Source organism: Diplotaxodon limnothrissa, linkage group LG11, assembly GCF_057381915.1.
Source record: "Diplotaxodon limnothrissa isolate DT_005_m linkage group LG11, D_limnothrissa_male_GT1.1, whole genome shotgun sequence".
Classification (NCBI taxonomy): Eukaryota; Metazoa; Chordata; class Actinopteri; order Cichliformes; family Cichlidae; genus Diplotaxodon; species Diplotaxodon limnothrissa.
Window position 1 is genome coordinate 37,170,913 of NC_140606.1, and position 22,093 is coordinate 37,193,005.

The 22,093-nt window shown below is 41.5% G+C and overlaps 2 protein-coding genes across 2 annotated transcripts; both read right to left on the reverse strand.

The window, feature by feature from the left end:
- Positions 1-8,071: 8,071 nt before the first annotated feature.
- LOC146623507 (uncharacterized) lies at positions 8,072-9,647 on the reverse strand. The gene is made up of 6 exons (XM_085365955.1): positions 9,537-9,647; positions 9,354-9,464; positions 9,189-9,245; positions 8,700-8,867; positions 8,492-8,608; positions 8,072-8,143 (listed from the first exon to the last, which is right to left on the reverse strand). The coding sequence occupies exons 1-6, from the start codon at positions 9,645-9,647 to the stop codon at positions 8,072-8,074; spliced, it is 636 nt and encodes a 211-aa protein (XP_085222081.1).
- Positions 9,648-12,734: 3,087 nt separating this feature from the next.
- On the reverse strand, positions 12,735-14,779 carry LOC146623508 (membrane-spanning 4-domains subfamily A member 15-like). The gene is made up of 5 exons (XM_085365956.1): positions 14,678-14,779; positions 14,484-14,594; positions 13,791-13,847; positions 13,454-13,680; positions 12,735-12,771 (listed from the first exon to the last, which is right to left on the reverse strand). Exons 1-5 carry the CDS (start codon positions 14,777-14,779, stop codon positions 12,735-12,737), a joined length of 534 nt encoding a protein of 177 aa, XP_085222082.1.
- Between the last annotated feature and the right edge of the window lie 7,314 nt (positions 14,780-22,093).

Here is a 22,093-nt window from a genome sequence, read left to right on the forward strand (position 1 = left end):
AGCATTCCGATAGTCATTTCAATTCTGGCTCTTGTCCTGCAATTAGCCAGATTATATCGCTGCTGTGGGCCCGGTTCAGGGTCAGGGTAAGGGGTAAGCAAATAGGGTAAACATGGATACCCCCTATTACCAAGCAAGTAGCCAGTGAACTCTCCTAAGACAGAAGGATACACTTCAGTTCAAATGTCCCTGAAGCAATTGGTCTTTATATATTTTAAAGTATTCTCAACTCACCATGTCCAAATTTTGTGCTCAGTGTACATTCACGGAATATTTGTGAGTCATGGACAGAGCCTGGCCACTTGGCTTCCACATTTGTGATAATGTTGGCAGCATCACATATGATCTTCACAGTGCAGAGAACACAAATTAGCATCCATTACTATAATGAAATGATTTGTTAGTTTTAAATGCTACAGGGAACTATGTACCTGTACATTAATGCTGTGGAAAGACTTCCTGTTCACATAGTCTCCTTCATTTGCTGAGGGTGCAATGATTGGAATGTGAGTGCCATCTATACAGCCAATCACGCCTGGGAACCCTGAAAATAAATGTGCAATTTAAGTAGTAGTCCAAGTATCACCACATCATAAATTAAGTTTTGGTCATCCTGATACCTGCAATTTTGTGGCATCCCTCTTTGATAAATCTTGTGGGTCTGTGACCGGGGAACACCACAGACGAGTACAGGAGACGTTTCAGTGCAACTGTAACATTCCTGACTGCCCGACAGACGGTAGCCTTGGAAACGTGCTCAGCGTCACCAATATTATACAGAAAGCTCCCGTTTGCAAGAAACCGAAGTGCAATACAAATAATATGCAATGAACTGAGAGCATGTCCGCGATGTGTCACATGCGTAATATATGGCCTGAGGATGTTATCCAAATAAATTATAGATTGTGCTGAGAAACGGTAACGTTCGCACAGAAAATCATCAGGAAATGATAAAATGTCCAAACGCGCTCTGATCACTCTCTCCCGGCGGAGAGCTCTGCGGAGAATTTGGGCTTCACGATCTACTGGCTCTTCAAGGAAGTGGCACGCCATGTCCGACACTTCCTACTGTCAGGTTTCCGACAAAGGGGCGGAGACAGTCAGGGTTAGTTGTAGTAAACCTGCTAGGGGGCAGGTTAGCTTCACGGAGTGTGTCGTCATAGTGACTCACTCAGGCTGCAGCTGAACTCGCTTTGTGAAACCGAAAACCCAGAGTTTTCGTTAACTCAGGGTATACTTACTCAGTTTTTCCACTAAACCGGCTTCCTGAAACAGGGCCCTGGTCTACAGACTGAACCTTCCTTCACGAAGCACATGGAAAGGTCATTAACACTTAGCTGCATGGCAGAATATATCAAATTCTATGAAACGATTGTAACCTGAAAGAACTGTTAAATAATAATAATTTAAAAAAGCCTTGAGGTCTTGTGAAGAACTAACATGAGTACATCATGACCTAACTGTGAACCTGTGGAAATGTGGGCCGTGTGGACAGGGTAAATGATCTGAACAGTTCCTTCAACAGGTTTAGTCCACAGCACTCTGTTGGCTCCTCCATCACGCTGGTCTTCACATACTCCAACTACCTATACTTATTTTGCCCTTTTCCTTCTCTTCCCTCAAGTAAATTCTGTGTATCGCGCCCACCCACCAATGACAAATACTCCCTGTTGGACTGTTAGTCAGCTGGAGCTCCGCCCCATTTATAGTTCAGCCAAACTTCAGCTGCCCATTTTTCTCACTCTCTTCCCAAAGTTACTTTGTACATTAAGTACACAGTTAAACTGTCAGTGGTGAGGCCTGCTGACAGTCAGTAGTCTTCTAATTGGAGCCTGCAGAAGATTTCTGAATAGCTGGATGCTCACCAAGTGAAAAGGTTAAAATTAGCAACATCACCAGGTACAACAACTAAACAAGCCAGCACAGAGTGCCAACTCTGCTAACAAACAGAACAAAAGGTGACTGAGACTCCACACCCGATCATCAAGGAGAAAGCTCATTTCTGCTGCTTGCATCGATGATTTAATTCTTTCAGTCACTACCTACACCTTGTATTCATAAACATGGGTAGGAACACAGGTCAGCTGGTAAATTGACAGCTTTACTGTCACACTCTGCTCTCCTTCACTATAACAGTGTCAGATACAGTGTTTGCATCACTGCAGATGGCAAAATAGTCTGTCCATCAATCTGCTGCAGTCCATACAGCTCCAGCACAAGAGCCTGAGGCGCTCCAATTGTTTTGCCAGTTGGCTATAATATAAAAGAGCACAGTGACTTCATTCATGTGTGTACTGTAATCTGAACTTTTACTCTCAAGTAACATTCACGCCCTGCGTGTGTAAACTGACACTAGTTTCACCAATTCCCACTCCACCTCCAAACCTCAGCTGCACCTTGTTCTTTCTCTGTTCCTAAACACACCTCGATAGGGATGATAACTACACTGTTAAACACTCAGAGGTGAGCCCTGCTCTGCTTCTTTCTTTCAAGCTCACGTCCATGCGCTCTGTAAGCAAACACACTTAAAAGCCCTTTAACACAGCACACCAATTCAATTCAGTTTTATTCAGTTTCAAATATAGTTGCCTGAAGGTGCTTTTTATTATAAGGTAAATGCCCTACAATATAAGAGAGAAATCCCAACAATCAGGCAACCCCTGACAAGCAAGAACTTTGTGACAGTGAAATGAGAAAACCTCATTTTTAACCGAAAGAAACCTCTATAGCTGAACCAGACTCAGGGAGGGAGGCAGGACAAAAGACACTATGGATGAGAGACAGTAATTAATGATTAAATACAGAGTGTTGTATAAACACAGAGTGAGAAGAGGTGAGTAAAGAATAAACATCCAATGCATCATGGAAAAACCCCAGCAGCCTAGATGTAACAGAGGGTGTGTTCAGGGTCACCTGGTCCAGCCCTAACTATATGCTTTACCTAAAAGGAAAGTTTGAAGCCTAATCTTGAAAGTAGAGATAGTGTCTGTCCCCTGAATCCAAACTGGAAGCTGGTTCCACAGAAGAGGGGCCTGAAAACTGAAGGCTCTGCCTCCCATTCTACTTTTAAATACGCTGGGAACGGAAGTAGCAGCAGCCTCAGAGTGACGTGCTCCTTTGGGGTGATTTGGTACTATGAGATCTTCAAGATAAGCCAAGTGTAAGCTCCACAATGCAAGAAGACAGTGTAATTGAAGTTGTGTACAATTTTCATAATTGCTTTCTAGTTCTTGCTTAAAAAAGGTTGGACATAAAGAGTAAAATGTTTGCGTATTTGAGTGATGTGTGTGCAGCCGAGTAAGACAGCCTTAGATACGCTTTTAAGTGTTTTTAGTTACTGGGTGACTATATAATTTTGATTGTTTAGAATTAAATGTTTTAGAAGTGAATTAAATCACCTGTCATACTTACGTTACTGTGCCAGCAGCACATCTGAGGTTAGTTTAGAAAAATTAAAATGGCTAAGTTAGTTCAGCAGAGAAAAAAGGGCCCATGCTTTCGTCTGGGCCGGGCTTTCAAAGTAAAAGTTAAACTGGACCAGAAAACTTCCTGTTTTAGATGCTCCATCGGTGAAGTCCTGCCCGAATCAATGACTGAACAAGCAGACTGGTGACAAGCCACAGAACACCTTGTCATATTGTAAGGTAAAGATTCTAAAGTATTACAATTATTCCATTCACATTCCACATCATTACACCCTGTATTTGCTTAAACATCATTGCCACTCATTTACAATTTGAGAGAAACCAAATGTGTCTAATAATAAATTAAATGCTGCACTGACTTTGCTTTTTTAGGCTTTTGCATTAAAGTTAAAAGCACCACTATAATTATTTTTATCTGACCTGAACACTAACTTAACATTTAAAAAGTCTGAGAAATCAAATAAGAACTCAGACAAAAAAATGTTCCCCCAGCTTCAGTGTAAAAGGCTCAGACTACATCTTTTAAAGAAATTGTGTCAAATTAATGTCATATATCACACATATCACATGTATCTTCCAGCTGTAAAGATGATCCAGCGTAACTCCTGCGTTTCTTAAAGCCTTCTGTGAATGACGCCAAATTAAACAGTCATAGTTCATAGCAGTAACTCATGATTCAGCTGTGGGTTGTTTATAAAATTTCCAACTGTATCAGCAGGTTATGGCTTGGACTGGAAAAGACACAGCTCATATTATGACTGCTAGGCAATGTGACGTTAGTCAGTTGAGAAACCTTCTGAAGCAAATTTGACCCTGTGATGAAAGCCTGTGTAAATTACTACCTTTGTTTTATACAGTTGTATCTGTGCAGTAGATAGTAAATGGTAAATGGCCTGTATTTATATAGCGCTTTACTAGTCCCTAAGGACCCCAAAGCGCTTTACATATCCAGTCATCCATCCACCCATTCACACACTGGTGATGGCAGCTACATTGTAGCCACAGCCACCCTGGGGCGCACTGACAGAGGCGAGGCTGCCGGACACTGGCGCCACCGGGCCCTCTGACCACCACCAGTAGGCAACGGGTGAAGCGTCTTGCCCAAGGACACAACGACCGAGACTGTCCAAGCCGGGGCTCGAACCAGCAACCTTCCGATTACAAGGCGAACTCCCAACTCTTGAGCCACGAGTATGCTAATTTAATCTACATGTGATTTAATGATAATAATAAGTTTAAGAGTATTGTAGCAGGAATCATAGCAGAGAATAATTCTTTCTTTCTTTTCATTTTTGTGACAGTTTGATTGTGTATTAGTGCCACACAGTGGAAATTTGTGTTTTTATGTTTTATCAATCTGTGTATTGGTACATAGTGTTGATTTTATTGTGATATTTATATTGCATGTTTGTTTATTGATATTTATATTGCATGGTTTTATCCTCATATTTATATTATGTGTGTTAATGTTGTTGTACCATATTCCTTTAATCCACTGTGGACTAAACAGACAATTGTAGGCACCTGTGAGGTGGGGGCGTTCCCCAAGGTGGCCTATCAGCCGCCAGGTTGACCTGTTAAAGGGGATAGTGAGCGGAGAGAAAAAGAAGCGACGCATGAAAGGTGAGCAGGAGAAAAAGGAACGCGTGCAAGCCCACACGTGCGTTGAAGGAACTGCTGCCTGACTGTGGGGTGCCGCGAGTCGTTCGGCGATCCAGTCCCAACGGCAGGAACAGCAACAGCGGGTGGCGATGGCCGCAATTCACAACAGGGCAGGGATGCCCCTCTGCCTGCATCTGACGGTGAGACGAGGGAGGCCGTGTTCAGGTGTGGCGTGGGGCGGGACTGTGCGGCGACATGTTGTCAGGAGGAGACAGGTCTGCGATAGGAGCCTCCTCCCTGGTCTGCTGCTGGCGAGTTTTACCATACCGGAAGAGAAGTTCCCCTCCTGTCTCTTTCAGATAAGGACCATTCGCCCATGAGGCCTCACCAGCTGCTGTTTATCTGGGGCTTTGAAGGGGAGAGGGTGAGCTGCTTTAGATACCTGAGCGTCTACATGTCTGAGGACCTCACCTGGACACTGAACACCATACAGTTGGCCAAGAAGGCTCAGCAGCGGCTGTATTTTCTGAGGCGGGTGAGGAAATTTGGTATGTTGGCCAAGATCCTCAGCAGGTTCTGCAGCTACACTGTGGAGAGCACCGTGACCAGCTGCATCACTGCACGGTACAGCAGCACTACTGCTATGGACCGAAAACGCCTGCAGAGAGTGATAACACCTGCGGAGAACATCACCAGGACCCCGCTGACCTCTCTGCAGAGCATCTACCATCAGAGTCCAGAAGAGAGCTGCTGCATAAGTCTATTTAATACTTCAATTTTTTTGTCTCCGTTTATTTGTTCATACTATTTGTATTTTATCTATTTGTACGTATTAACCGGCATCTGTGTGTGGCCAGCAGAGAAAGAATTTCATTGTACAGAGAAATGCTTTTTCTTAGTACACATGACAATAAACTCTTTGAATCTTTGAATATTCATTACCTGTAAAGTGAAACGTTTCATGTATTTCATTTCGATTAAGGCTCACAAAAATCAGAAATCAAATTTGTGTGTGTGTGTGTGTGTGTGTGTGTGTGTGTGTGTGTGTGTGTGTGTGTGTTCTGGGCTAAGGAGTAAGAACTGAACTGCTGCTTTTTGCTACGAGTTCTGATTTTCAGATTAAAGCAAATTTTGCATTTAATTTAGAAATCGAGGTCTTAGCGTCTGGAGGAAGATTAGAGAGGATCAGGCGTCTTCACAGAATTTACAAACCAAAGCGATGCACTGTCACCTAGTGGGTGGCATCACAGCACACAACATGTAATCTAAAATGTGAGAACAGTTTAAATCAATCAATTCAGAGAATACATATTCTGATTATTCAAATGGGCTTTCAGGAGCCCTCTAGTGATGGTAAGTGACAGAAGGAAACATGGGCCCGCCCTTCTAGACAGAGCCTAGGTGCAGACGGCTTTTACTTTGGTAGCCTCAGACTCTCATCTCTGCTTTTTTTGTGGATGATGCGGTTCTGCTGTCTTCATCAGGTGGTAGAGTCCAGCTCTCACTCGAGCAGTTGCAGTCAAGTGTCAAGCAGCGTTTGGATATCTGACCAGGAGGCCTCCTGGGTAAGATGTACCAGGCATATCCTACCAGGCCTTGGTGTGTCTGGCCTTAGCTGGCCTGGGAATGCTTCCCTCAAATAGTAGGTGGCTGGGAAGAGGGAGATCTGGGCTTGTATGTTTAGGTTGCTGACACCCGTGGCCTGGCCCCAGATAAGCGGAAGAAAATAGATGTGTAAATGCTAATCACAGGTCAAGCAGCTGTGCATACTTGCTTGTTTAAAAAAACAAAAGCTTTTCAGTGTCACAGCTTTCCACAAATCATATTCAAACATTCCTGACATTTTGCTAAGTTAAGACTTTGAGATATAACAGCTGTGTTCTCACCAAATTGTTCAGGATCAGCTCCACTTTGAGCTAACCTGATAGCGCTGGTTCACATTTTATTTCTTACAAAGCGTGTCCAGCATGTACGCTGAGACGCCTGCAGAAAAGCTGACTGAATATTATTACTGAAAAAACCCCACAGCGTAATATCACATCTTTTGCAATTTATTTAGGTTTTATTCAATAAATGTAGAAGATTATTTGCAGCCAGAAAACACACTTAACATTTTGAAATATACTGAAACGGGTATCAGAGTAAATACTGTCTTTACTGTGTAACTATTACATGATAGTTACACATGGGGACACTGTGTTAAATGTGAATAAAGTGAATACAACGATTTGCAAATCTCATAAACCCACATTTTATTCCGAGTAGAACAAAACATTTAAATGTTTAACCTCAGATTTTTACTGTTTCACTTAAAATAGTAGCTTATTTTGAATTTGATGGCAGCAATTAAACAAAAAAATGGTATGGGTGCAAGCTAATTAGGTTAATGAGCAACAGGTCGGTAGGATTGCTGGATATAAAAAGGATCTCACAGAGGCAGATTTTCTCAGAAACAGAGACAGTTGGAGGTTTTCTACTCCACAAAAACTGTCTACAAATTGTGGAACAATTTCAGAAAAATGTTCCTTAATGTAAAGTTACAAAAACGTTGAACATCTAATTATCTACTGTACAGACTGTCATCAAAACATTCAGACTCTGCACGACCGACAAGGCCAAAAATCAACACCAGATGCCTGTGATCTTCCTCAAGAGCCAATAAAAACAGGCATCATTTTAATGGAATCCGTGCATGGGCTCAGAAACACTTTCACAAATCACTGTCTGTGGACACAACTCACAATGACCTCCATGTTGTTGCTGCTATTAAATTTAAAATTACCTTTTTGTTTTTTTCCTGAAATTTACATTTTCTCAGTTCAAACATTTGACATCTATTTCTGTTCTACTGTGAATAAAATATGGGTTTCTGAGATTTACTCATTTTCACTGCATTTTAACTTTACACTTTACACAGAATCCCAGCTCCTTCAGAGTTGAGGTTGTACTTTTGATTACCTTTCACTAACGCATCTTATAGATTTACACAAGGTTTAAAAAGACATATCGCTTTTTCATGCATCCACATGTTAGGGTAGTTGATTTCAGGCACCAGGACACGTCATGAGGACTTCCTTCAATACAGGCTTGTAAATCTCAGCATGTCTGAGATCCTGCTGAGACAAAGCAGAGTAAAAAGTCAATTACAGATAATTGTACAGGCCGTATCTATTTTTCTTCATGTAGTTTTTAGTCAAGCTATATCAGCACATCCAGCAGCCCAGAGCAACTGATACCTGATAGGTCGTTACAAAGAATAGTACTATAAATATTATGGTCTGAGGAGGACCTCAACTCTTACACCTCGATGTGCCGTTGTTTTTGTGCTTTAGAAAATCAAGTCAGTAATTGATGACTTTAGCCAATTACAGTCTTACAAATACACCATCAACACAAGGTTATTCCTTTCATTATACCATAAAGAGAGAGAGTGTGTGTGTGTGTGTGTTTGTCTTAGTTCATACTTTTTCCTTCATCCTGTTACCCAGAGCCCTGATTCCCAGAACCGTGGCACTAATGCAGACGCACAGCTGGAGAACAGTGAGCACGATCAAAGTAATGTCCATGGCTGTCAGCAAACTCTGAAATAAAGGAATAATTAACAAAATACAATCAATGTGCACGATTAATGACAAAAATATGCTATTCTGTATGTTTTAAAAGCATATTTACCTGAGCAAAGAACGCCACATATTTGCAGTTATCGTTGAATTGAGCAGTGGACCAGTTCAAGTCACACATCCAGACAACAGAGGCTTCTGCCAGGTCTATAGCATACAGCACAATACCAGTGATGGCGAAGATGCAGCCAGCTATGTTCATAAACACAGCATACCATGTCTGAGAGGAGAGATTCAATCATTTACCTCACTGTGCTCCATAACAATGTACGTTTCCTTTTAACTTTAGTCTTTAAAGTAAAGTGTGCGTGTTAGTCCCCATAGGGAAATAGTTCCTCTGCATTTAACCCATTCACCCAGTGAAGCAGTGGGCAGCCACCAGTGCAGCGCCCAGGGAGCAGTGTGTAGGGACGGTACCTTGCTCAGGGTACCTCAGGGTAGCCGTTCAGTGGAGTCGAACCCCCGACGTCCGATCATGGGGCCACCACTCTACCTACTGAGCTATCCCTGCCCTCGAGTAGTAGTAGTAGTCTTTACTTACAAAGCACAAGCAGGGGCACTGGCCGATGATAATGGAAAGGATTCCAGCTGCGATGCACTGAACGGGGATCAACGACTCATTAAACAACTCATTAAAGTCAGAAATACTAAATGCATCATTTCTTATTTTGTTTTTATTCTTAAATCAACAGTTTTATTTTTTTACCACTGCACCCAGCCAGTAAGGAGCTCCCAAGCTGGTCAAATCTCCAGGATGTGTGCTTGTGCGTCCGGGACCAAGCCCAATGTTAAACAGCCCCACCATGATCTGTATGGTCTGTAAAAGAATAAATCACACAGTCATACCAATGAAAAATGAATTTTTTAAATGAATTTGAGTTCCCCTCACCCCAAGAACTGCAAATGCCCCATTAGGCATCGCCCCCCTGAACACTGGACAGCTGGTGAAAGTCTTGAGGGTTTGATGCAGTGGTGGAAATCTGCTCTTTTTTGTGGTCATCACAGTGACTATGGATAACTCTCACATCTGCAAAGTGGCAAAGAGATTTTAGGAGGCATGGTTCAACAGACACACTGAAATTATGAATCCCACTATGAAGCCAAAACAGTAAATCACAACTCAAACAACACAAGACTGACATATCGCTATAACTCAAATATATGCAGTGAGAGTGTGTAGTGACATGCTGCATAATGTAATCCTGCTGTGTCATATAATTTTACATAATGATATTTCACAGATAACTTGTCTCTATACACTTAAGCATTTGCACGTGTGACATATAAAGGAATATATAACTATGTTATAAACACCTGTTTCCAAAGAAATTGAGAAGAGATGTAAATAAAAACAATAAAAAATATAATGATTTCTAAATCACTGAAACCCTGCTAATTAGATTCATTGGCAAAAGGTTGGCTGATAACATGATTATGGACAGAATGGTAAATGGCCTGTATTTGTATAGCGCTTTTACTAGTCCCTAAGGACCCCAAAGCGCTTTACACAATCAGTCATCCACCCATTCACGCACACATTCACACACTGGTGATGGCAGCTACATTGTAGCTACAGCCACCCTGGGGCGCACTGACAGAGGCGAGGCTGCCGGACACTGGCGCCACCGGGCCCTCTGGCCACCATCAGTAGGCAACGGGTGAAGTGTCTTGCCCAAGGACACAACAACCGAGACTGTCCAAGCTGGGGCTCGAACCGGCAACCTTCCGATTACAAGGCGAACTCCCAACTCTTGAGCCACGATCGCCCACAGAAGCACATCTGAGAGAAAGTGGATGCATTGGTAAAGGTAGTATGTTTTTTGTTTTTGTTTGTTATTGTTGTTTTTAAATAACTGTTCTCAAAATAAAAAATTAGAAAAGAAAATGCATGGATGTCATCATCAATTTTATTGCTACTCTATAAGTACAAAATTTAAAAAGTAAAGAAGAGGTGGGAAAAAACACTCTTCAATCATGCTATGACTGTCCACCAGAGGGCGCTCTGCAACTTCGCTGTTTGCTGCTGTTGGAATGCCACAAAAAGAATAACCAGCAACCTTAGAGCACAAACAAACAAATAAACGGGAATAAAGGGAAAATTGTTCTCATTTTTCTAAAGAATATATATATATATATATATATATATATATATATATATATATATATATATATATATATATATATATATATATATATATATATATATATATACATATTAGTCGACATATTGGAATATCACATTTTTAAATGACCAAATAGGTTTTTCTTTTGATTGCCGTTTGTTATCATAACTACCCAAAGTCCCCGAACTGTCAAATTATAACTTGTTTGCTTTGTTTATGGCAGGTTGAGTGTAGGAACGCTTGGATTGTTGGTTGAAGAGAAGAAGACGTCAGTTTGCTCCGTGGGAAGTGTTAGTGGTCCTTTTCACTATCATATTACACTTCACAGCTACAAACGCTGGAATTTAATGTGATTGACATGCGTAATTTCAAAACAGGAAGCGCTGCTTGGTATTTGAAAGAGTAACTGTGATTGAATGCTTACGAACGGGTTTTGTCTCTCAGCAGATGAAGTTCTGAGAAATCTTTGCACTTCCTTCAGCCTCTTATATTATAGCAAAGATATGTACTCAAATAAGAAATCAGGGTAATTGAAAGTGACCTTGAAAATCAATTATTAACCCAAAACAGCTAAAATAAAACAAAATCGAACAAAATTAAAACGAATAGGCTACACGATAAATAAATTAATGTATTCAAAGTTTAAGTTTAAATTATTCCTTGTCTATTCATTTCTTTTGCAAGCAGTGCAAACATTGAGAAAAATCCGCATCATACAGTCTGCGGCTTCACGTTAAGTATTATAAATGACTGCAAGTGTGCGTTTCGTGCAGATGACTTACCTGGCGAGCTGCCTCAATCCCTGTAACGCCAACAGTTTCGTTCGCTGGTGACAAACTCAGGTAAAAATAAAAGTGAAACTTCCTGTGTCACACTTTTCTTCAAAATAAAAGCCATTTAAAACTGAATGTGCAAAATCTATGACCAGGTTAAAGTTCAGCATTTCTGGAACATAATACAGTGATGCCACCTGGTACTCTGTAAATAATTACTCCCAGCTCTCTTTATTTTGTTCCTGCTGATTCGATACACAGTGGTAACGTAAAGTTTGTTTAACACAGAGACAGTTCTTTGTCTTTTATATAAAGGGACGATTTTCTGCACATGAAAAATATTATGTGCAGACTTTATCTTAACATTAGTTAACAAAAGAGAAGTGACACATCTAAAAATATATATAATATGGTCTGTGAATAAAAATACATGTGACGAAGGTTTTTAGATTTTTTTTAAATAATAAAATTGTCACCTGATGAAGGTATTCCAGAAAAAAATATGTTCTAGTGTTTTGTTTTCCTCTTCTTCTATCGTTTTAATATTAATCATATTAAAAAATGATAAGTGCTGTAACTGAAGAGTCATCATTGTTTTCATTATGCTTTTTAATTAAACGAGTAAGAACAATACATAAAGCTCATTGTTTGATTTTTTTTTTATAGGTTGGTTCATTTTACAGTTTCATTTCTAATTCACTGTGTATTCTTTCTGTTGTCATATGCAGCTAAAAGCTAAAACAACATTTGGGCCCTTTTTCAAAACAAACAAACAAAAACGGGGAAAATAAGTGAAAATAACAGTGAAAATATTTATGAATTGAAATTATCATTTTGCAGTTTGTTCCATTCACTCAGTGAAGTTACAGTTTATTAAAAGAGCTAAAAATACGAGAAAAAACAGACAAACTAGTACTTCCATACCGTGCATTGATGTGCTTTGCTAATGTGCAACCGTGCCATTCAATTACTATTATATGTTTGTAGAATAGAAAATCTGCAAGTTAGAAAATGATTAGAATGAATTAATTGAGTTAAGAAACAGCTTTGCAGTTACAGTCATTAAACATTATTACTGTTGTAATGCAGTTTTGATTTGATTCTGCTAGTAGATCTTGAGGATTTATTTCAAGGATCCAAACATTAGAGTGAATCCTTTTTCAGCACCGGGACTCATCATGAGGACTTCCTTCAAAATTGGCTGGGAAATCTCAGTATCTTTGACACCCTGCAGACACAAAACACAGTGCACTTCAAGAACATTACATCATGATTTACTGATGAGTTATTTTTGTTCTGTGAGTTGTCAATTTTATATCTGCACAGGTGCATTCTTATCATTTATTGTACGTGTGTGTAGAACAGAGTATTCTCATTTGTTTACACAATGACATCAGAAAATTAGCATAAAGAAATATTTCAAGTACTTCCCAACGGTGGAAAAAGCCAGAAATCCTATGAAACTGAAGAACAAAACAAATAGTTTTGCTTCTTTTTTTTATTCAAGCATCAAAGAAATCATCTACAAGCAGATGAGGATTTACAGAGAGATACTGGGCGGGGTTATTGTCAATACTTTCTGCTGGAGTTCAGAGAAACAGAAGTAAATGTGCAGCTCATGCATTCATGTGTTCACGAGGTCAGTTTTCATTTCCGGGATGGATCGGGATGATCTCTTGTGGCAGACTTGTGGCAACTGTTCCTCGACATCTTTGTCACCCTGTGGACACAGAGCTCTGATGCCCCAAATAGCATAACGAATATTGACAGCCAGCTGAAGAAGAGCCAGGATGATCAGTGTGATGTCCAAGGATTTCAGTAATTTCTGATGATTTTTGAACACAGTAAAATAAAGAAAAAACACAATTTACCTCAAAAATTGTCATATAGCACTGTACAGAGCAACTCACATGACAACTTTGCTGCAGTTATTGTACACTGTAAATGTGTGTTTAGGCTGGATTACTTGGGCAAAAAGCGCTACATTTCTGCAGTTGTCTTCATCAAGAACAGCTTCATCGCTGCTGCGGTCACAAATCCAGAGGAGAGAGGTGTCTCTCAGGTCCATGCCATACAGCACAATGGCAGTAATGGCAAAGATCCCACCAGCAATATTCATGAAAACAGAGAAGCCCATCTGAGAGGAGACATTTAGAAAATTAAAACTTAGAAACAAGTTGTTTAACACATTTTTTATTGACAATCTTATTTACAGCACAGTCTTAAGTCCTTCATGAGTTTTCTTACCAAACAGGATGAACGGAGTTGTCCAGCCAAAATGGACACAATTCCACTAACAATGAACTGGTGAGAGGTCAGTAGACGTGATGTTAGAGGTGATCATAAATTCAAGAAAAGTCCTTTTTTTAAAAAAAAAAAAAAAAAGGTAATAGACCATTTAACAAATTGTTAATGTATTTATCGAAAAGTTATAGACTTTAGTTTCGGGTGATTTTACACCTTTGCTTAGCAGGTGAGTTCCAGCTGGAAACATAAATTCTTTTGAGATTGTATCAGGAAGGAGATCTGGTGTAAAACTCCACCAGAGCTACCTGCTTTGGTGACCCTTGTGACAAAGGGACAGCTTTGGTCATGTCAGGCAAACAGCCCCACCTCACTGCTGTAAAATCAATCAGCAGAAAGTTGACACATAGGGAGAGGAACTACAACACCAAGCCCAGCATGAGTTATGAAGTAATTGATCTGAGCTATTGTGAAGTCCAATTGAGAGCTGCCACGAAGTGTACAGTTGTAGGTTGAAGAATGACTCCCAACATTAAATATTTGGACCTACAAATGACAGGATAACTAACATGTGCATAAAAGACACGTTAATTTAAAAAAGGCCTTCTTTTTTCCGGCAGGTCAAAATAAAAAACTCTTCTACCACAAAAAAGTGCTAAATACGCAACAATAAAAGGAAAAAGAAGATTATTTTACCACAGCACCCAGCCAGTAAGCAGCTCCCAGGCTGCTGAGGTCCCCAGGATGTGTGCTTGTTCGTCCCGGCCCAAGTCCAATGTTAAACAGGCCCACTAAGATCTGTATAGTCTGTAAAGGATTCAGAACGATTAAAGTAAAAGCTTAAAATTATCTTTTAACAGCTGGATGATACATTTCTTTTACGTTCTCACCCCAATAGCTGCAGCATCAAAGACCTGCAGCAGATGCAAACAGCAGCAAATCTTTGGACTGCAGCAAAGAAACTTCAGGATGTGACACACTGGTGGAAGCATCTTCTCACTATTTGCCAGCTTCCTTTTTTTGATGATGGACCGACACCTAAAACTTGAAAGACGTTTCTGTCCTTTTGTTCAGCAGTGGGAATGTGCCTCCCACCAAAGAAATGTGTCGTCTTGCTACTGACTAGAGGTTGGAGCTCACGCAGTTGGTCTCTCATTTTTGGTTCATGTGTGCATGTGAGGGGTGGGTATTTGCAGAGGACCCACATTTGAATGTGCCAAATTCTCAATGCTTAAAGCAAACAGAGTCACAATTATCAGTCAACAAACCTATCAAATCCAAACATGCAGGTGTATTAAAGCTGTGGGTGTGCTCTAAGGCAGTGAGATAATGCTTGTGTCCTTTGCCTGCCATTATTTATTTAGTAACTGTAAAATATGCAACAGGGGACAAAGTAAAGCATGTTGTGTTTCTGTCTTTTCTGTCTTATTCTTTAATAATACATATTTTTATTAAATACATCTGCTTTTTTAATCTTCCATTCACCTGTGATATGTATATATTATTAAGAGCTCTATGATGCAATGGTGGCTTCAAGTGGGACTTGGGGAAAAGGTCAAAATGTGACATTTCTTCTGTTGCAGCTAATAAAAAAGATAACTTGAATGTTGTCATGGTTACTTGGATTATGTATATGTTCCTTAGCTGTTAGTTTCCTTTTGTGATTCCTGTCTCCCTGGTTGTGTCCTTGTGTTTGTCTGGTTTCTCTGTGTTCCCTCTCTTGTGTTGTTATTATATCTGTAGCCCTGCATCCTGTGTTTCTCCCTATCCTGGTCCCACATTCTCCTCTCTGTGTTTCATCTTTTTGTTTTTCCAGTCTTTCTGTTTTTCTTCACTCCCAGTGTCAAGCTTATGTGTCTGAGTCTCAGTGTGGATGTGTTACTTTCCTATTGTGTATATATTGTCTGTTTCTGCCACTGCTCTTTGTTACATGGTCGTCAATTTTTCCCTCATCCTGGCTGGCCTGTTCATTTAGAGGTTTCCTGTTTAGTTCCTTTTTATTTCTAAGTGTCAGCTTAGTGGTAGTGACAGACAAATGAAGCTTTCTGAAGCATCGAAATTTGTATCCATAAAGGGTTCATTACTCAAAGTCTTTCAACATAATCTTCTTTGGTAGCATCTGGTGGCCAAAAATATGAAGCAGGTTGAATCTACAACTTAAAAGGAACTGTTTCCTCATGGTTGCCCACACAAGAGAGCAGAGTTGACAGCTTCTGTTTAATAAAATGTAGCAGTTCTACCTGAAATCATTCTAATCATTCTAACAGTGTGGAGTTTTGTACATGTTTCTTTTTAACAGTTCCAGTAGACTGAGTAGTAGTACAGGCTTTTTGATCTAAATCCATCACAGGACAGCAAACTAACCTGTTCATCCTGCAGTAACCTGCAGAGCATTTTTAAGCAGCCTATAAATGACACAGGTAGTCTGCCTCAGTTTGATTTGCAGCACCTTTCACAATCTGAAGAAATATAATGTCACATGTAGCCTACAGACCCAAAAAACAATAACAATCCCCCCCCCTCCCCCACACTTCCCACCTCTGCAATCACCACCAAAACACGCAGCGCAAATCCCGTCAGTGATTCATTTTCTTGTAAACTTTTGGAGGATTGGCGCAGTTACGATTTTCTGTCACGTTCACCTGTGTCTTAACATTTTAGCAATAACGCTGTTTCAAGCTCAATAACAATAGTAGTTATTTAATACTTAAATGCCATCCAAAATTAATTATAATTATGTTGTAATAACACACTTCTTGGAGGTTTTCTGTGCTTCCACTAAAATCCTACGAACAGTCATTAATGTGCATTTCTACAACAATTTGCTGTTTCACTTAATGCCTAAATAAATAGATAAAAATCGGCGCTTTGATTATTATAATCTGTTTCCTTATCCTTAGGTTAATGTAGTGACACGTCTGATTTCATATGTGTGTCCACCAGAGAGCAGCGTAATTCTTTTCAATAGTCCCAAATTTGATGAAGCCTCATAAAAACGTTTATTTGCTAAATTATTGTCATAAATTATCATCATTTATAAAAATTGAAAAAACAACACAATGTCAAAGTAATATAAAAAAAGTTTTGCAGATGTTTATATAAATATTTATAATATAGTTATAACCGGAGTTCATTTAAAATATTGCTAAATTAGTCCAACGTTTTTCATCGTGTTGTTCCTTTTTGCTAGTGAGGGTAATTCTTCTATATTGGATTATTTTCAATTATCAGTGTGTTTAACTGGACGTTGAGCAAAGGGTTAATTTGTTTATATCTTCCGTGTGGGCGGAAGAACAACGGGCAAAATTTCGCATCCAATAACAGCTGCGCAACAAACATACAACCAGATATTAATTTGGATCTTGCTTGCTTTTCTTCTGCTCTGACAAGTAAATCGGTTTTTGTTTTATTTTGTATTGTAATTTAGGTTAATGTGACGTAATCATTGGTAAACAGGGGCTGGAGATCAAAGCGGGCCTGTAGGACTAACTTGCAATGCGCTCCGTGGTGCCAGTCAAGGGTGGAGCTGTATTACTGTTAGGGTTGCCAACCGTCCCTTAAAAAACGGAATCGTCCCGTATTTCGAAACAAAAGTACACGTCCCATATTGAGCTAATAAGGGACGCACTTTGTCCCGTAATACAGTGAGAATCAAAAGTAGTCTATAAATGTTAATGGAATTAACGCTTTGTTTGAAAACATAATTCCCAGCCCCTCTCCTGCTTTGTGACCAATGAGCTGACAGCACACTTATGACAATTCGAGTATGACGATTCAGATTACCGCTCATCTCATTGGTCGAGGAAAGGTCGCTTACGGAGAAAATACCGGAAGACAACAGATGACCACAACAAGAAGCATGGCCGACAGGGAAACAAACGCCGACACTGCGGTGCAAGTCTCGGACGACAGTACACCTAAAGCTGGGCAGACACTGTGCGATTTTTTCAGTCACGTTATTCAGCTCCTGCTCAAACTGCACAATTGACTCGCAGGGTTAAAAGTTGGTAGGTCACGATGCAGGTCTCACACTATACGGCCCGATGCTCTGATGCGACCTGAGTGCTCACACTGTGCCTCCATAACATGAAGGTTATAACAGAAAATCTGTCGCGCTCTCTCCCTCTCTGTCTTTCACTCACACAGACACACACACCACCACCATCAACTTTGCAAAATTGCTAATGAAAAACATGATCAGGCAGCTGTGGTTGAGCAGCAGTGTAAATCCAACTATTTTCATGGTTGTTGTGGTCGTGATAATTTTGTGAGGCCACATCGAAAAGGCTCGGATGAGCTTTCCAAAGTTCTACAAGTTGTGCCTCCATCGCTTGTGTCCAGATCACACGCTGCACTGCCGTGCTGCTCCGTCTTTTTCGCTGACATTTGTGTTTGCGCGTGCGCAGTGTGACAAACTGCGGTGACACCCTCACGACCAAGCGATTGATGATCGGGAGTTGGTCGTGAGGTGTTAATCGCGTCTCGTTACCCCACGTATACTACACGATGCACGATGAAGGCCAAAATCGGGCCGATCACCAAATCGGTCGCACGACTCAAAAATCGGTTCAAAATGGGCCAAAAACCGCACAGTGTGAGCCCAGCATTACACTCACACAGACACACCACCACCACCATCAACTTTGCTAAATTGCTAATGAAAAACATTGATCGGGCAGCTGTGATTGAGCAGCAGTGTAAATCCAACTATTTTCACGGTTGTTGTGGTCGTGATAATTTTGTGATGCCACATCGAAAAGGCTCGGATGAGCTTTGAAAAGTTCTACAAGTTGTGCCTCCATCGCTTGTGTCCAGATCACACGCTGCACAGCCGTGCTGCTCCATCTTTTACACCAACGTTTACGTGTTTGCGCGCGAGCAGTGTGAGCGGCTGTGATGAGACCCTCACGAGCGATTGATGATCGGGAGCTGGTCGTGAGGTGTTAATCGCTTCTCGTTACCCCACGTATACTACACGATGCACGATGAAGATCACTCAAAAATCGGCTCAAAATGGGCCTAAAACCGCACAGTGTAAGCCCAGCATTAGAGCAGCAATGTTTGTTCCCCTCAGAGAAAGGGAAGAATGGGAAAAGGAAAACACCTGGCTGGAAAAAGTTAATATGGGCATGTGCAGTGAATATCAGCGCTATGTGGCCAGAAGTGTGATAATATAATTTATTTTGTGTAATAAACAACTGCAAGGATAGATGATTACAAATAGATGACTAATACATAAAAGTAATACATAGATGAATAATGATGATGAGTTAAGATGCGTAATCATGGGAACAAGCGGGTTTACAAACAGGAGCAGCTGATTAGCATTAGAAAAGCTGAAATAATACCTCAACTGAAGCCAATTGTACTAAATGCACTAAATGTGCACTGTTACAAGAATGTTTTTCTTTCTATTGTTTTCTATTATTTTAAGTTAAGCAGGACAGAGTTCTTTTAAAGAAAGATTTACTTATATTCTCAAAAGTTAAGCATGACAGGCTTCTGTTTAAGAAGGAGACCTGTTTTATTGTGTTAATGTTGTCATTTTGAGCTAAAAATAAATGGCTAAATGATCATTTGTTTCACATGTGTTCATATCACAAAGAATAAACATCTACTTAAATCAAATTCAAGTCAAATGGTTAAAAAAATAATTTCACACACAAAAAAAGAGCTAGAAAATTCACCACACTGGGAAGGGTGAAGACAACTGGGTCGCCCGGCCCTGGCCACGAGGTGTCCCTTATTTATTTTTCAGGGAGTTGGCAACCCTACTCCTGCTAGCCCTCAATGTCTAAGTGTATTTAAAATTGAGAGGTGGGCAACGACGCCAGGGGTGAGGTGTACACCCAGATGGTAATTTGGACTCCGTGATTGTGCCCACCCCCAAGATCCTATATGTATGTGTAATGAGAGTGTGAATAATGTGAATGTCTAAGTTGTGGGATAAAATTGAGGCAGAGGCAGCCAGAAGGGGACAGAGGGGGGGGGGGGGGGGGGTAGCCTCCTCTGCACCCTGGTGACATACCCCTACTCCAAGGCCCTGCATGTGTGGGTGGTTGTGGTGGAGCGGGAAGAGAGAGGCAGCTGGAGATGGGGAGGGAAGGAAGGGAGGGGCAGGTAACCCCTCCCTGGGGCCAGCTCCCCCGCTGACCCCAGTAGGCACTCCCACACTCCGCGACCCGCCAGGGAAAGGGGGCCCAGGCCCATCCAGACCGGGGCCCAGTGCAGCAGCGCCTCCCGGCCCCACAGAGCCCGGGACAGTCCACCCAACCCCACCACAGAGAAAACTGCACCCACCCCACCATCCACTCATCTTCCAGACTACATAAGACAGTAAACGCCCAGGCTGAGATCTTCCTCCACCTCTCCTGTATCTCCCCCTCCTGCAGAGAGAGTTCCTGAAGAGAGGAAAGCTCCTGCAAGATGTGACCATCTCCCCCACCAGTTGAAGAGCCCCCCAGGTGGTTCGACGCACCGGCGGCACCCTGCTCCAGGGCCGGGCCCCCATGCACCCACCTGCCCACAACCCCGGCAACACACCAACCAGGATCCAAGCCCCCGAGGCCCGGCCCGGGCCCCAGCCCAGAGACGGAGCGCCCCCAGAACCTCACGCCCATCCCGGACCCACCCAGGGCCAGCCAGGCTACCAGGTCAGTAACCCACGTCCGTCAGCACAGACCCTCCCCTAGCCCTGCTGCACGCAGCCGCGAGGAAACAGTCACCTGAGAGCCAACAGAGCCCCCAACCGGACATGACCGCTACCCCGGGTTGAGCCCCCCAAGGAAGATGCCTCCGGGGAACCCCCCGACGCCCTAAGCCTGTCCCTACCCCCACACCAATCACAACAGTGAAGGTGGGACCTAGCAGATCGTTACATGGAGAAACCTTTGGAATACAAGCGCGCTGATCCACACAGGTATGCACACGGGTGTTCACTGCTTGTAGACCCAAATTACACCTTTCTTGGCTGCTACTTCGAAGCACATCTGTCTTGCGTGCTGCACAACAACATTGAATATTTAGTTTTTACTGCTGTTTACACTTAGCTAGATTAATGCGATGGTGTTGTGTTTAGTATGTTGCTTTGTTTTTGTTTGTTTTTTTGTCTTTTTTTGCTTGTTTTCTATTCTTCTCTCAACAGGTGATCCAGGAGATTTTTATTTTTTTTCTCCCCCCCTTTCTCACTGTCCCTCTCGCCTTCTGTTTTTCCTTTCCTTCCTCTTTCTTTCTCCCTTTCCTATCTCTCACTCATGTCTGTCCCGTCTGTAACATCTGAAAATAAAATATAATAAATAATAAAAACAAAGATCGACCAAATGGACCAATATGGCAATGCCACGATGATCCATTTGGCATTACATTGGAGGTTTTTTTTTTTTTCATTTTGTGCAACCATTTAAAAACACTACTATAACTAAAATGAAAGAACAATCAGGTGTCACAATAAGATGCCCCACAAATTATTTGTGCCATTAAAAAACATATTTGTCCGCTACAAGACAATCCATTTCCAAAAACCTGTTGAAATCTCAAATGCCATAGCTGGGCTGGCCATCGGGCATACCAGGCATTTGCCCGGTGGGGATGACTTATTTATTTTTTTGTAACGCATGAACAATGAAAGGTGGTGGATTGACCAGATGCTGGCCGATGTGTAAAAATAACTCAGTTGTTTGGTGGTGGCTGTGGCGGAGCTTCCACAGAGGCCAGCAAGTGGATGAGGGAAGGGGAGGCAGGAGGAGGAGAGACCCGAGGCGGCCGCCGGTCCGAGTGTCAGGTGAACTGAACTTCAGGTAAGAAGTTATGACCTGCAGTCTATCTGGGTCAGATATAAACAGGTGGAGTTTATTTTCGTTGTGCTAACTTTTTATAATCAGTTACAATAACTCGTACTGCGTACTATCTAGCATGATGGAGTTTCTATACAGCTGGGTGGGTGCTATGATGTTACTGATAGTGAACTTTATTTTATTCATAAGGTTAGTTAGTAGAGTTGCCAACGACTCCTTAAAAAATGGAATGGTTACTTTTACGTGTTTCGTATTGAGCTGAGAAGGGACGCAGTTTGTCCCGGACTTCAGCTAGAATGGAAAAAGGCACAAAGCTGGAGTTATTCTGTGTCTTTGCTGCACAGCTGCATCTTCTTCTGTTATTCTCTGCCCCCTACTTCAATCATGAAACTGATCAATGATCAGCTGATCGGCTTTTCTGTCGTTTGTTTATCGCCCACTTTGCGCCAGAAAGAGGAAACCGGCGGATGTCGTGCTAAACAACAGCAGCATGTTTAAGCTTGATCAGCTGTT